At 40.9% G+C, this 16,547-nt stretch overlaps 1 protein-coding gene across 3 annotated transcripts in view; it reads right to left on the bottom strand.

The window, feature by feature from the left end:
- KIT (v-kit Hardy-Zuckerman 4 feline sarcoma viral oncogene homolog) overlaps window positions 1-16,547 on the bottom strand; it is an 83,699-nt gene that overhangs the window by 38,297 nt on the left and 28,855 nt on the right. For all 3 annotated transcript variants that reach the window (XM_011961702.1, XM_011961701.1, XM_011961704.1), the window contains exons 2-4: window positions 6,419-6,688; window positions 3,606-3,887; window positions 2,402-2,538 (exon numbers count right to left, since the gene is read on the bottom strand). In XM_011961702.1, the coding sequence (XP_011817092.1) occupies window positions 2,402-2,538; window positions 3,606-3,887; window positions 6,419-6,688 (689 nt within the window). The remainder of the gene's footprint in view (window positions 1-2,401; window positions 2,539-3,605; window positions 3,888-6,418; window positions 6,689-16,547) is intronic.

The following is a 16,547-nucleotide window of genomic DNA, read 5'->3' as shown; positions in this document are numbered from 1 at the left end:
TGTAAGAGAGGTGTTTACCTATTTAAAAAGCACAAATCGAATGTACCTTAAAATTGCAATCATGTGATAATATATATGCATGGGGAAAAGAGAAAAAAATATGAAAAAATGCAGACTATATAGCATTTATAAAGACTAGACACTTGGGACTACTGAGCAGTTGAAATCTGGTAGTCCAAAGTAAGTTGTGCTGTAAATATAAAATATGTCCTGGATTTTGAAGCCTTAGTATTAAAAAAAATGTAAAACATCTCATTAATAATTTTTATGTTCATTACATTATGGAATAATATTTTAGACACACTGGGTCAAATAAAATATATTATTAAAATCGATTTTACCTTTATTTTTTGTAATGTGTCTACCAGAAAATTTAAAATTGCACATAAGGTTCATGTATTTCTATTACACAGCATTGCTATCTATGATGGTGGGATTATACCTATTTTTTAATGTTATTATGGTTGTACAAATATTTTTACATTAAAGTAACCACACATAAAAGTTGACTGCTGAACCTGAATGTTTCAAACTAAAAAGAACAGAAACCTGCTTTGCTGTTAACTAATTGTGAGATCTTAGGTAAGTCAAGAGCATCACTAGGCTTGACTTTTGTTTCTAAAAGGGTATTTGGGAACAAACCTATCTTTAAAGGCTTTTCCAGTGTGTAACACTTTGTAGATTTCCTACTACCCCCTTCTAAGAGAGTCTTCTAATAATTGGCAGAAATGTACCATTTCACAGCATAAGATCAATTGTCAAGAAGATGTAAAAGCAAGGTGAAGCAACATTTTCAAACTGGCTTTTCCCAGTTCATAGTATTACAGACTTCTCTACAAAGGCAGAGTGACAATGGACAGATAACATACCAAAGTCTCGATTTAAGGTATCTTCCTTCTAGTTCTTTCAAGAGCCCAAGAGTCCACAGCAGAACTCAAACAGGAACACTGAACTTGTCAGCATCCAAAGGGAAAGAGTGCAGTCATAAGAGATGCAGCATGAACATCCAAACCCAAAGCCCATAATTTAGGATACTGTCAAAGATTCTGATTATAAGTAAGTAAAAATGCGAGGGTTTAGAGGCATTAAGAAAGCTAACCAACCAAGATTAACAGTATTGAACAAACTCCAAGACTCCCTGCGCTGAAACAATGGCAACAATGCTAAAAAGTCATTTTACCCTAAATTACATTGTGAGTTAAACTTATTCCAAAGGGTCAGAATGTTATGGATTTTTGAATAATTTGATAGTGCTAATAGTATTCCAAATTAAGCCAAAAGATATCAATAAAAGATTCATGGATGAAACTTGGCAGACAGCCATGAGCCCCATCTGCAAGTCACACATTACATATTGTTTGCACGTGATTTGGTTTTCCTTAACCCTTGGAGGTGCACACTGGGATTTCCCCAAAGAGCTCCTAACATTGAAGGCTTATCTACCAACACCAGTGGATTAATTGGGAATGGCATGCAGGGCTCCTGGGAAAAATGGTTCAGAACAAAACTGCCTGGGGCAATTTAATTTCTCATCTCAAAAAAGGGTCATGTTCAAGTTATACAGAGGCTCAAATGCACACCCCATCTAAATTGTTCTCTCATCTGAAATCAAGGATTATAGAAAGCCAATTAATATGGGATTGTATTCTGTAAGGTTAGCCAAAAATCCATACCTAAGCTATTATTTTTATTACATTATAAGATACAAAAACTAAAATGTTTCTCTGAGTCATTAGTTTGAAAGAATAAGTCTACGTACGGTACAATCCATTCTCCCAGCCAATGGCAGGCTTCATTTAGCAAGATATCATCCACCACAGGTCTACATGAATATCATCACAATGCCTTTGCATTATGGTAATCACCATGGTTATTTGTTTAGCAAAGAGTTTTTTAAACAGGTATAAAATTGCCAAGGTTGAATATGGGGCAGGAGGAGGAAGAGGAAGAGAAAGAAAATACAGTTTTCTGGTGAATATCTGAGACTGTCTATTCTTTTTAAGTATGGAAGTGGCAATGCTTTTCAATATTTTAAATAATCTGGCCTAAACAGTATCAATAATAGTTTAAATCAAAGTATTCATGCAGTTAACCATGTTTTTTAAGTCCCTAACAGAGTTTTTCAAAGAAACAGCATGAAGTAATAACATGAATCTGAAGTTCCCTCAAGTTTCTCAAAATAAATGTATAAAATTAATTTGTTACTAATAATAAATGTATATATCTCCATGTGGAGGTACGAAAGGGGGAAATATGCAATCCCAGCACTCTCCCAGGCAATCCACCTCTGACAGACACACTAACCGAGGTAGTTCCAGGACAGACTCTTCTTAAAGAGAAACCTTATCATCTCCCACAGAGACAGAACAATATGTTGAAAAGAATGAAGCAATTCACTCACCTGACTGTTTTCTCTTTTCCACGTTGAGTACACAGAACTAGACACATCTTTGATTGTGCACGTCACTGTGAATTCTTCCCCTTCCCTAAGAAGATAGCTTGCTTTGGACACAGACACAACAGGCACAGCTTTGAAGGCTAGAATGAAAAGAAATGTGGCCCCTCAAATAATTTGTTGTATTATAGCATGAAATTTTGATTTACCATTTCTCCTCAAATGTGTACAGCTTACTTTGTCATCTTTTAAATAAAATACAAAGCATGGTGCTAACCTATCTGTACTACTTGCATATCTGAAGGTATCAGCAATTAAATCATGCCTCCTTCAAGTAAATTGAGTGAAAATAACAGAAATGCCCACTGTGAGATTATAATGCTTCTGGAAAATGCTTTTTCAAAACCAAGGAGAAGCCCTAGCATAGGGAAGCTGCTTTAATCTTTACTTCAGACAACCTTGATGGTGTCATGAGGATGTGACCAACAACTACTTACATTCTTTCAAGCAAACAGGCATCTTTCTCATGCAAATCCTACCCTGCTCACTTCTGGAAATCCCAGGCTTTAAATAATCAAATTTTCCCTAATTTCAGTAAGTATACTTTTTCAAAAGCCTTAGTAAAAACTGTACTCAATAGCTGAATGTCAGCTGGTGTTGAATTAGATGATCCCTGAGATTTAAAACCTAGATTATCTTCCAGCTAACGAAATATTCTACATAATGGCACAACAATAACAAGTTCCACAGTCAACTGGAATTTTCCTTCTCAGATCTCAAACAGTTTGAGAATGCATTGCAATTGATCAGCTGAAGGGAAAGCCAATTCACATGTCAATAGTAAATCAAAGAATGAAGCATCTGCATGCTAATCTTTTCAACCAACATAATTCAAGCTGCCCAGTGGGTTTCTCTTGGAAGGAATACTTGATGTAATTATGAAACTTTGGGCTGACTTAAGTCAGTCCAGTCTAAATGCCAATTGATGGCGGACACATTTGCCTCTATGAGAGGCAGTTGTGGAACTGCCACACAGGGTCAGGACCATGAAATAAACAAACTCAAAAGCAGATGACATTTTTTGAAGCTGGGGGAACTATGAAGAGCCAGCTCCCTGACTGACTACACTAAGGTGGACCAACGAGAAGAGAAGTCTTCTTTAGATGAGTGAGTTCTCAACTCCCAGAAGCAAATAAGAAACAGCCAGTACCTGGCCTCACTTTCAGGATGAATTTGTCTGACAGCACTGACTTGCCCCCCTGGTCCGCGGAACAATGCAGACAGAGCCGATGGTAGGCGCGTTTCACACTTCTGATCGTGATGCCAGCCTTGGGGTCAGGAACAAACCTCAAGTCCTTGGGAAGAGGCCTCCCCTGGCACCCCTTGAGGGAATAACTGGTCACTTCTGGGTCTGTGAGAGGACAGCGGACCAGTGTGTCATTGTCTTCTTTCCCATACAAGGAGCGGTCAACAAGGAAAAGCTTGGCAGGATCTGTAGAAGCGCATATCCAAAATTAGTAGTTGGAATTGCTGGTCACAGACACTGAAAACACTTTTTAAAAGATGTAATATGTTGCCTTTCATGACTAGTGGCACAAATGGTTGCTTTTTTCTGTGTAAACAAAAGCAAAATTTATCTATCTAGTACCATTGAGAATTAACATTTATTAAACGCTTTCCATGTATCACACACTAAGCTTGGACACCATTACACTTAATCTTATTTAATCTTCAAATTGCCCCTCCCGTGATCAGTACTATCATTAGTGCCATTTCATAGATGAAACTGCACCATCATAAAAGCAACCCTCCTAAAGTGACATGACCTGGAAATGGCTGATTGGAACTCAAACCCAGGTCCAACAGAGAGCAGCATTTGAGCTCTTAAAACTTCAGGAAAACTTATTACAACTCCAAGGATCATCCGCCAATAAGCCAGTGTGATGATTCCTAGTGAGAGCAGGAAAGGCTTCCTCCTTCTAACCCCTCTGTGCAGGGCCCTTTCCAGAGTTTCCGGTCTCCAGAGTCTTTGGGATTCTAAAGAGAATCCAAAAAACTCTCACCAGGCCACCTAGTACCCATGACAGGTGAGCCTCACTTGATTCATATTCCTCTAAAGAAACATGCAAATGTAACTTCTGGAAATCAAGTTATTTCAAAGGCACAAGGGGAGCTTGTGAGTTTCAGGAATGCTGTGACAAATACCGTAGCCCGCCAGGACGCTTGTGAGTGAAAGTGAACACTATTAGTCTTTATGACAGGACACCAGGCACAGACTGGGAGGGGCTCAGGCTGACTGGGGCCTCACAGAAGCCAGACAAACCTAATTCCGTATACACAATATGCTGCCACCCTCTACAGTGTAATGATAACACAGATACATGTTTAGGCCCACAGATTACATTTAAAATCTGTTTTTAAACTGTCATTTCCATCTGAAAATCAGGTGTTTCACAAACATGAACTTGACATCATTGAAACAGGTTTGTGTTTTATCCTTAACCTTGACCAATTTTGAAAAAAAGTTTTCCAAGATAAATTATGCATCTCCCAGCCTTACTAATTTATTCTGCAAATAAATGACTTCATGATGGCTGAACTATGTATGGTCCCAGGCCATAGCTAGTTACTGTTCTATCTACTCTTTGTTGGTCACTTGAGTCTAGCTCCTACAACGATGCTCGACCTTCCTTCATTGCCATAACACAGATTACTTAAGTATTCAAACATCTTACATTTGTTATAATTAAGGTTAGTTCCAAGATACAGAAGATGACTTTCCCTATAAAGAAAGTCTGTGAGCCCTGTTAGAGTGATGTAACCAATTCAACAGTTTTCCTCATTTACTCAACTGTCATGATACTTCATCGCCACCTGGAAATTGCAGAATGCCTTCCTGAACGTAAAGGACAGCACATGGGTTAGCTCAGCAATTACAGAAGCATGCCCTGAGGCGAAGTGGTGACTTACCAAGGTGTATCCCTTTGCAGCTACCTACTTAGGAAAGGACAACTGATAAAGCAGAGAGGCACAGTCAAGCTTTCGAGTCAGCTTTATTCACTCCTGATGGAGCATGTTAGAATTTGTACCACCTGGGCTCCCTAACAATTATGTAAGGAAGACAAGACAGAATGGATCATCTTATCCAAATACTGTAGCAAGGAACTGAACTCAGGAGGCACCTACGATCTCCAATCTAGAATAAAAGTATCCATTATTCATTCATAATACCATGGATAAGGCCTCTCACTCAGGTCTGTTTCAAAGACAGCCCCAGTCTAGGGACACCGAGAACCAGAAAACAGGACTCTATTTCTCCTCCCGTCACTTGGATATGCCCCTTAAGCTGTCAGTGGATCAGTTTTTACATCAACTACAAGATACACTGCTGCCCAGCATGCCTACTCTTGACAAGGCTATTCAAATCATAGACAAATCACTGAACTTGTCATAGGAAATGAGGCATAGAACTCCAACTACCATATTTATTTTTGTTTGTTTATAAGAGGTCACAATGTTTTCTACGGACAACTCTACAAAGAACCCATGACAGACATGGGATGTTTGGCTGACCAAGTTATTTTTCTGAAATTTACTCCTTAAGAGTGGGCCACATCTTTTGAAGTGTTGATCTGGTTAGGCCTTGAGAGGCCTTCAGTTCCCTGAAGTGTTTTTACTAAGTGGGAGTATCTAGTATCTCAAGGCATTAAAATGCAGCTTTCCCAAAGGGCCTAATTGATTCCCAGGGTTTACTCAAAGCACCAGCACAAATGGGCTAAACCTACTGTAATCTCATTAGGAAAAGTATCACAGTCCTGCAGTCCTCCAGCTGGGGTCACACCCAAAGCCACTATGTATCATATCAAAAGATGGGGGAGAACAGTAAAGAAACACGTGTTTTAGGCTTCCTAGACCCAGCCAGAAATATTTTATCTATGGCTCAGTGATGCATATGTCATCCAAAATTAAGAGCAGGATATTAAATTCTCGAAAGCACAGCATCGCAGAAAGCCAAGCATTTACCTCTAACAAACACATAAATGGAACTGCTTAAGCCATGTTTGTTGGTGCACGTGTATTTGCCGGTGTTGGTGGCCTCTGCCTTTTCTGTGATCCATTCATTCTGCTTATTCTCATTCGTTTCATCCAGGATCTCAAAAGTCCATTTGACAAAGCCTGGATCAATGCACAACAGCCTAATCTCGTTGCCCACGTGGACTATTAACTCTGATTTTGCTGGATGGATGGATGGTGGAGACGGTTCCCCTGGACTCACAGATGGTTGAGAAGAGCCTGCCAAGAAAAACAGAATCGTGTTGAGTATGATCGTCTTCCTTGGCGAAATAAAGCACTTATTCCAATACTGAGTTCCATCTTCTGTGTACTCTACAATAAAAATAGGACAAACCTGCCCTGCTATTTATGGCTGAAAAGAGAGTTCTGCCTAAAATTTCTTAAGTTCATCTGGAAAATTAAGTTATTTTCTCCAACCCTCAATGAATCCTGAGGGTCACATTTGGTCCCCAAGCCAGGATGTGCTGGATGCCACAGCCTTCTCTGGGTTAAACATACAACTGGGTCAAGTTTTCATTCTGAATATGGGCCATCTTCACAGTGTGGACATGCAGACACCCAGCTTAGAGACAACAGAAACAAAATCTCACACTATGGGGGGGCGGGGAACTACTGGCCTGTCACTCTCTTTGGCAGAATGTACATGACCATGACATAGAAAAGCTTTTCCTTAAAACTGTGTGAATTCAGTTATTTCTATATAATTCCCTTTACATGGCAATGTTCATCAAAAGAAGAACTATTCACAAATCTCTAAACACTGAGGCAGAAAATGATACACCTGTTTTAACACCCTAATGCCTAAATAGGTTTCCTAGATAGGAAACTATTTAGTTTATAAAGATGCAAACTTTAGGCTCTGAATATGAAACCTGAACTCTAGAAATTTTACAACAGCCAATTCATTCCGTCATGCATGCCTCCATGTAATCAAATACCTATTCATTATCATCTACAAAAGCACCATGATAGATGCTGGGGAAAAGTTCATGCTAGTGTGAGACATGATCCTCACATACATTTCAGGGTTTAAAGAACAAACTGCTGGCCAGGTGCCGTGGCTCACGCCTGTAATCCCAGCACTTTGGGAGGCTGAGGTGGGAAGACCGCTTGAGCCTAGGAGTTCGAGACCAGCCTGGGCAACACAGTGAGACCCGCCCCCCATCCAACACATCTACAAAAACTAGAAAAAACATTAGCTGGACATGGTAGTGGGTACCTGTATTCCCAGCTACATGGGAGGCTGAGGCGGGAGATCACTTAAGCCCAGGAGGTCGAGGCTGCAGCAAACTGTGATTGCAACACTGCACTCCAGCCTGAGTGACAGAGTGAGACTCTGTCTCTCTTAAAAAAAAAAAAAAAAGAACAAACTACTGAAGTAAAACATAGCTATGAGATTTACTGTGAATCTGAAGAAGAAGAAGAGGTGGGCTGGAGTGTCACCATATCATAAAGGCAAAGGAGGAGAAGGAGAAGACGAAAGTATGAAGAAAGGGCTGGCAGTGAAGTGAGCACAGAGCCTCTAGAGTCATTCAGAAACTGGCCTGGCTAAAAAACGGTGCCCTGTGGAGCACGTGACAGGTGCGACTACATGGAGTGAAACCAGATCCACCAAGGGTTCTGAACTTCCGGGTGTAAATTCTGGGAATGTACCTCAGGGACCCTGTAGATTCACTCTAGGTTTTTCAGCAGAGAAGTGACATGCACAGTGAGATCCCAGAGAATCAACTAGATTCAAAGAAGTGAGTGAAAAGTGCTAGTCGCAGGCAGAAGTAATGAGAACCTACAGTAAGGAATTCAGAATAAAGAGGAAAAGACACCATAGATTGTCAGAGGAAGGACATGTCAGTGGGATGAAAAAGCAAAAGGTTGACTCAGGGAGGACTTCAGTGAGGAGGCAGAAGGCAAGGTCCCCAGGTGAGGTGGGCTTGGGCAGTGTGATAACAAGACTCCCTGGGGGCTCTCAGTGACCTCTTGTAGAATGGTGAGGGGAATGGTCCGGGGAATGGTTCATGCACATCAGATTTATGTCCCCTGCCACCATATGCAAGGTTGCAGATGAGGACTGATCTGAGTGAGCTACACAAGTTCAGCATGGCTGAGGATAGGGGATGGGGGCATAGTCTGAGGGGAGGGGACGTGAGAGGTGTCATTTGCTCACAGGTACAACCTGGCTGGTAACGGGACTTCTCAGCAGTGGGTTGCTTATAACCTGGAATTCAGACGATGGTGGTCCAGTGACACCTTGTGAAGTTAAAAAACAAGATCAGATCATTAAAGAAACGGGTTTCAGGAACCAACCAAGCACTGATCTTAAAGGGATCTTCCAGCCAAGAGGGTGTAGGAAAGGGTCATGAGAGAGTTAAGAAAAAGAACCACCAGGAAGAAAGGGGAGAGAGGCTAAGTGGCAAAGAAGGCAATGCAGTACAAAGTTCCAAAGAGAGGGTGGTGGCTTTAAGGGCAGATGCCACAGTAAGATGGCAGGAAATGAACAAAAGACCCCTAATCTGGTTACAAAGAGACTGCTAAAAATTCTAAAGTACAATTTCAGTTGAGTGGGAAGTGTCATTTGCTCCAGGGTTACAGGCTGCAAATGCAGCGCTCTCCCTTGGGTAGTTCTGGCAGTGTAAGACGGAAATAGAGATCTGTAGCTGAACCAGGCTTAAAGGTAAAGAAAACAGGAGACCTCCTCGCATGTGAGATAGAAAGAAGAGCACTTATGGGTAGGGACAGACTGAAGGTGCTTTATAGGAGGGTGGAAACTGCTTCCTGCAGGTGTGTGTATAGATGACCAGTCTCAATTCCTGTTTGTTAGCCAAATTTGCCTGTGGTGGCATCCACTGTAGCCCCATTATGTCAAGCAAAGTACACCCCAGATCAAAAGACAATAAGGCCAATTATAAACAGTAAATATTATTAGGCACCAACAATGTGATAAAGGCTATAGAGTGAGACGTTGAGTCCACTCAGTGCAGCATCTAAATGTGGCAGCAAGAATATGGACACGCAGTGGCCAGGATTATTTTCAGAGTTGTACAGAGCACTAAATAATAAAAACAGAGGCAGCAATAAATAGAGATGTTATTTCTATTATTTATTCCTTTTAAAAAAGGAACAGTTCCCAATGAATGTGCATGACATTGATAGCAAATTTGACCCAATAATTCTTAAAGATTTATACTACAATCTATTTCAATCAATTCCATTTTCTCATGGGTTGATCTGATGGATATAGATAATTACAATCCAGTCAAGGAAACATCCTTGACTTCCTGAGACACACCAGGCCAACACAGCTAAGTCTAGCTGTGTGACATAGGCAAATCACCCTAACTCTGTGTCCAAGTTTCCACACCTGGAAAATGAGGATAAAAATACCCTCATCTCATAGAATTCTTCTGAGAATCAGGTGAAGTAACACATGCAAGGAGATTAAAACAGGACTGGACAGTTTTTAATACATGCTATCATAGAAAAGCAGGAAAGCCTTTCAGCATACCAAGCAAGAGCTTGGCTCTTGAGTTAGGACTGTCTAGACTTGCATCTGGGCTCTGATACTAAGTGTGTAACCCTGAGGCAAGTTCCTACTCAACTCTGCCCTCAGTTTCTCATCTGTAAAGTGGGGATAGTAACAGTACTTATTTTATAAGGCTGTTATGTAAAGCTCTTAGAACTATGCTTGGGTACATGGAAAACACATAATGTCAGGCACACTGATTCCAGAAATGGAACATCTTATTGGCCCTCCAAATCAGTCCAGACTCACCCACTTCCTATGTATGGGACGAGTTCCCATCATCTGCCAAACACATTCCTACCTGACTTCCCCATCTCGGGCAGCACATCCTAGCATTCTTTCCTTCAGAGCCTCCTCCACACATCCTGTATCCCTTCCACTCTTGCTGTCCTACTCGAGACCAGCCAACTACTTCACAGAGGTAACATCCTCTCCTAAAAGACTCCTCGCCAGCCGCCACCCACCCCACCCCAACTCATCCTCCCTCAAAGCTCTGAGGTCCAGCCTAAAACAATATCCTTTTTTTTTTTTTTTTAAACAACTCCACCCCCAGCCTCAAAACCACAATAGAGGCAGCAGCAGCTAACAGTAGCAGCTCTTACAACTTTAAAGGAACTGTCATGGGGTTAACTTCTAGCTGTTTTCCCCAGACCCAACCTGCCTCTCCTTAGGCTGACTGGCTAAGGATCCTGAGAACATTCTTCATCCATTGTCATGCCCATCATTCTTTCTGCCTGTGTCCCTTGGACACGTCTTATCTTGTGTAAAGCCTCACTGAAGACAGCCTCTTCATGGATGTTGTTCCCTAGCCACTCCATGTCGCGATAACCTGTCCTCACTAAATCTCACCAATAAAGGCAGCCCATCACTCATTTGCCTTGTACTGATGTTCAACTGTGTCCATATCTCCTACACCCACTCCAAGGTCTTAAATCCTGCAGGTAAGAATCCTAAATCGTATTTTTCCCTCTAGCACAGTAATACAAACATTCTCTTCAATCCTGAACATATGAAAAAATAGAGAGGACAGGCTCCTAAACACCCAGTCCCTATAACAGATATCAACAGTCTACAGATCTATCCCCAAAAGATGACCCATGTCAATTCTGCTGCTCCACCAAGAAAAGCCTAGCTTCATTAAATCAAAAAGCCATGCATATCTCCAAATAGGGCCCTCTAAATTCAAGATCATGAGTTCATGCTTCACTTCTAGAGTTTTAAAAAATAATTAATTGCCACCAGAAGTATTCAGGGTTTTATTTTCAAAATAAATGATTTATAAACTCACATTATAAAATGAAAATAGGGCTTTTATTAGGGTGGGACTGTAATGTTTATTCTCTTTTTTACATTGTCTTTAATATTGTTATAGTAGTCTCACAATTTTTAAAAACTGTAAAGATTTGTTCAAAAGAGTAGAGCTTCATATTAAGAGAATACCTTTCAAAAAGGTATTCCAACTTAGTTTTGAAATTGCTCTGAAATTCCAAATTTTGAAAAGTGTGTGGTAGACAGCAAGTTCTTAACAAATGTTTGTTGAATTGTGTTTTATCTGCATCAGGACTTTTTGCATTAGCAAATGTACTTCCCCAATTATGTTTGGCTGAGGCTAATATTAAGGTTTGTTTTCTGTTCCCTGAACATGTGTTAATTAATGAACCCAAAAAAAGGATAGATGGCAAAACCCAACACTCTGGAGACCAGCTAGTACTATAAGGAATGATGGCTCTAAGCTAGGAGCTCCAGGAACTATTCCGTAAATACTTATTCAAGTAAATACAGGTATTTGATAACTGCTGAACCTAGAAAATGGCCTTTGCTTTCAAAGAGCTTTAAGGAGGAAGGGGACACTTACGAACAATCAACAATGCAAGATTTTAGTGATAGTTCAAAATAAAAGAAATGCCAACAAACCCTCTGCTTATAACCTCTTCAGGTACTTGCTATGTCTCCCTCATCACTAGTAGTATAAAATTCAACCAAAATAATTGAAAGCAGAAACTCAAACCCATACTTGTACACCAATGTTCCCAGCAGTATTATTCACCATAGCCAAAAGGTGGAAACAATCCAAATGTGGTCCAATAACTTATGAATGGATAAAATGTGGTATATACATACAATGGAATATTACTCAGCCAAAAAAAAAGAAAAGTAACATTCTACACATGCCGCACATGAATGAACCTTGCAAACAGTATGCTAGGTCAAATGTGCCAGACACAAAGGCATACTGTATGATACCAGTTATATGACGTACCTAGGATAGGCTAATTCACAGAGACAGAAAGTAGAACAGGTTACCAAGGTGTGGGGAGGGAGTACAGAGGGGAATGGACAGTTATTATTTAATAAGTTTCTGTTTGGGATATGAAGAAGTTCTAGAAATGGTTAGTGGTGATGGTTACACAACATTGTGAAGATACTTGGTGCCACACAGAATTGGGACACTTAAAAATAGTACATCCTAAGTTACATGTATTTTACCACAATTAACTTTTTTAAAACTCAACAATTCTTTAATGCCCAGTTAAACCTAAAACTTGCCTCAGGTATCTGGATGCTTTTTTTTTATCTCATCACACTGGCCTCTATTATTAGCCTCTGTAAACCCCTCCATGTTGTTTTAAATCATGTCATTAAAAAATTAATTGCTTCACTATTTTTATTTAATTTTTCTATACAGTTGAGCTTATACTAAATAAGCATTGGCAGGGGAAGGTCTTTTAACTCTCTGAGCAGAAAGACCTAGCTCTTATTTTAAACCACACTGACCTTGCCCAAGGTATTTTTAATGTCCAGTGCTATTAAGTTCTTCTCTAGTGTATCTTTGCTCTTCTGCTCACACCATGAGTCATGTGGTTTTATCCCCAAACCTGCTTACAGGAGTTGTATTTGATATTTTATTATGTATAAATTATATGTATAAAGTGCACATTATAGAAATCGGTGAAAAATGAGTGTGTGCTTATGGGGAGAAGGCTGCTAATTCTTCCATAACTAAGAAAGGCTTTCTATGGGTCACTCAACTAAAGAAAGCCTACTATTGAATTAATGTGGCAAACATTAGCAAATCAGGGGAGGGCCTCCTTAGCGGGGGTTCTTCATTTGGATTGTTTCACAAGTACTCCATTTAAGGACACAAAAATAAGGAATCACAAATCCTGCACTGTGGGTGTGGTGTATGGAAAGAATGGCAGCTCAGAACTTTCCTGAGAAAGACCATTGCTCAACCAAAACTCAAAGAGGAGGCTTTGGCCCTTCATCAAAAGATAGGCAACTGTCCTATCTTCTGTTTTTAAGTAAAAATAAAATATTCAAGCATACCTGTAGTATTTTTTTAACACGTCAATTCCCAGACTAATTGAGACTGCAATTCTGGGCGCAGTGATCTGTGGAAGTAGGAGAGACCTGTTGATGGAGCCCAAGGGTGCTCCCAGGCAATTTCAGCAGTGGCTGGCCCTGGTCAACCATGACTGCAAGGTCGTTCTATCCTTCACAAAAGGCTAAAGCTCCAACAACTGGATTGATAGCTGGGGTTAAAAGTAAGGAAGTCCTTTCTAAACCTGTCCTCCTTTAGACACAGATATAAGGAACTAGACAAAATAATGGCGGGGAAGAAAAGAAAATCTACCACATTAGAGAGACCTATTGTAGTTTTGGGGAAGTAGAGCAGGAAGAATTGTGACTAGGGCACAGCCTGTGCATTGCAGTTCAACTACTCTTCGGTTCACATAGTGTTTAACCACAATTCGTAATAAAAAAGCTAATGATTTGTATATCATACTGTTTCTGATATACTTTTATACCCCCATAGGAATAAACTGGATGAAAACCAAGATGGAAGGATCCCAGTAATCGCCCACAACACCCATGAGGCTTTACAAACAAAGAGATGATACTGGAAAGAGCGTGCAGATGGGGGAGGGGGAGTATGAACTCAGTGAAAACCACACGAGTCCTCAAAATGCTCTTGCCCAGAAGCGAGGAGACTAAATCAACTCTGGATCACCCACACGAACCAAAGGAAGTCATGCAACAGAGTCCCAAAACTGTCCCTGTTCTACTGTGGGGAGCCCACTCCACCATCATCATTGAAGTGTGTCCTTTCATCATGCATGTACTGTGTAACCGGAACGAGTGCTCATGGGGGAACTCACAGCCTTGTGCAAAGACAAAATGCTAATGAAATAAAAATATCAAGAGGTGATGCACATGCTACAGGCCTGTGCTGCCCAGAAGAATCATGAAAGCGTGGAGGGGAGAGCTGAGCCAGGAAGACTTTGTGTATGTATTTGCATGTGTATGTGTTTCTACGTGTATTCAAGGAAAAGGAAGGCGAAGACAAAGTTCTCAAAGCATGAATGGGTGCGGTGCTTCAGGAAAAGCTAGTCCTATGGGGACGCCAACCCAACCAAACTGTGAGCTCTCACAATCCAAAGTAAGGTCTCTGTCCAGTGCCAGGAATATGGCACGTGCTCAGTAAGTGCAGAGCGAAGGAATCTCTACAGTACAGAAAATGCAAAGGGGCAGAAAGGAAAGAATGGTTAAATAATTAGTGGCATCACCCTACAGAGCAATGCTTTTTCACTGAGAATGTTTATGAGTCTTTTTTTTTTTTTTTTTTTTGGAGATGGGGTCTTGCTCTGTCGTTGCCGAGGCTGGAGTGCAGTGGCGCGATCTCGGCTCACTGCAGCCTCTGCCTCCTGGGCTGAAGCATTTCTCCCACCTCAGCCTCTCAAGTAGTTGGGATTATAGGGGTGCACCACCACACCCGGTTAATTTTTGCATTTTTAGTAGCGATGCGGTTTCACCATGTTGGCCAGTCTGGTCTTGAACCTTTGACCTCAGGTAATCCACCCGCCTCGGCCTCCCAAAGTTGATTATGAGTCTTCTTGAAGGTCGATTTCACTCAGTGGTAAATAATTTTAAAGAGTCTTTCATATTGTTTTACATATTGTAATATAGAAGGTAAAATCAAATGTATTTTTTTCAGGAGGAAATACATGAGTTTTTGAAGAAATTGAATTAGTTTACAACTACACATTCCCAATGTCCCACTCAAACCCCTGGTCCCTCCAATCTTTAAACGTATTCCATGGAAAAGTTTGAGAGCATGCCTGGAGGGATCACACTTTCTATTTCCAAAGATTTTTCTGGGTAAGAGAAAGTTCAGATCTATCTTTAATCCAGTAACACAGAGATTAAAGCGCGTATATAGGCAGAACTCATAATTAAAATCTGCTCAGGGCCAGGCGTGGTGGCTGACACCTGTAATCCTAGCACTTTGGGAGGCGGAGGCAGGCAGATCACTTGAGTCCAGGAGTTATAGACCAGCCTAGGCAATATGGTGAGACCCCATTTCTACAAAAAATACAAAAATTAGCTGGGTGTGGTGGCACACTCCTGTAGTCCCAGGTACTCAGGAGGCTGACGTTGGTGGATCACCTGAGGCCAAGAGGTCGAGGCTACAGTGAGCTGAGATTGTGCCACGACACTCCAGCCTGAGGAGCAGGTAAGGCCCCATTTCAAGAAAAACAAAAAACCTTCTCAGGTTTAGTCATGAGGTGAATGATAGGTAACTGTTGGACATCATTTCCTCCTTACCTTTCATTGTAATACTCCCACGTCCAGGCCTGAGACACCAGTTCCTTTAGACAAAGCAAATTTCTGTTTAGCTGTTAAAAATTAAAGAAATGTTCTATCTGCATGCCAGGTCTCAGCACTGTATTATGTACATGATATTTAGTGATTTTATAGAATTTGGACAGTTTAAGGTTTCAAGCAATAGCACTATACCATTTTAAAATGATTAGCCATTTAAAATTCACAAAATAATAGACTTCATTACAGCGTATTTAGTTTAGTTTTTTTTTTTTTAAAAAAATAGCTCCTTAAGTATATTTCAAGGTTGGTCTAAAGATGATGAACTAATTGACACAGGGGAATCACAGAACAGAGAAATAAAGCTAAAGCTAGAGTGTCAGTAATTAATGGCAAACAAGGCTGGATCAGTAACAAAGCAAGCACTTCTGTAACATGTCCTCATTGATGAAATGGGAATTGAGCTCCTATCATTTGGCCTGGGAGTACAAAGAAGGGGCTCACAGCCTGGTGGGGAAGACAGACTCATCTAATTACCATACAATAAAGCAAGTACAGGCTAAAACACAGGGCAGAGTATTATGGAGAACTGAGCTGGGAACCTAAGGCAGTGGGCAAGTGGAGAGGGCTCAGAAAAAGATTCCTAGGGCTCAAAACAAGTAATGCATGTGGCCAGGCTGAGGGGTAGAAGAGGAGAAAAGTCTATCACTCGGATTGGGGGAGAAGGGAGAGACATTCAAGACCAAGTATCACAGAACTAGTAGAGTCAGTGCCTAGGAGTCACAAAATCATTCAGAATTGCTGCAAGTGTGAGGCCAGAGAGGAACGGAGGGCAGGACCCCCGGAGGCCTCCTCCATCATGGTAAGGGTGTGAGCTGCAGATGTATGTTTTGGGAGGACTCCTCTGGGAGCAGTGAAGGACAGTGCAAGGGGAAAAGAACCGGAGACAAGGTCAGT

Source organism: Colobus angolensis, unplaced genomic scaffold (genome assembly GCF_000951035.1).
Source record: "Colobus angolensis palliatus isolate OR3802 unplaced genomic scaffold, Cang.pa_1.0 Scaffold566, whole genome shotgun sequence".
NCBI classification, from domain to species: Eukaryota; Metazoa; Chordata; class Mammalia; order Primates; family Cercopithecidae; genus Colobus; species Colobus angolensis.
Note: the sequence above shows the minus strand (reverse complement) of the source record. Positions and strands in the feature narration are given on the sequence as shown.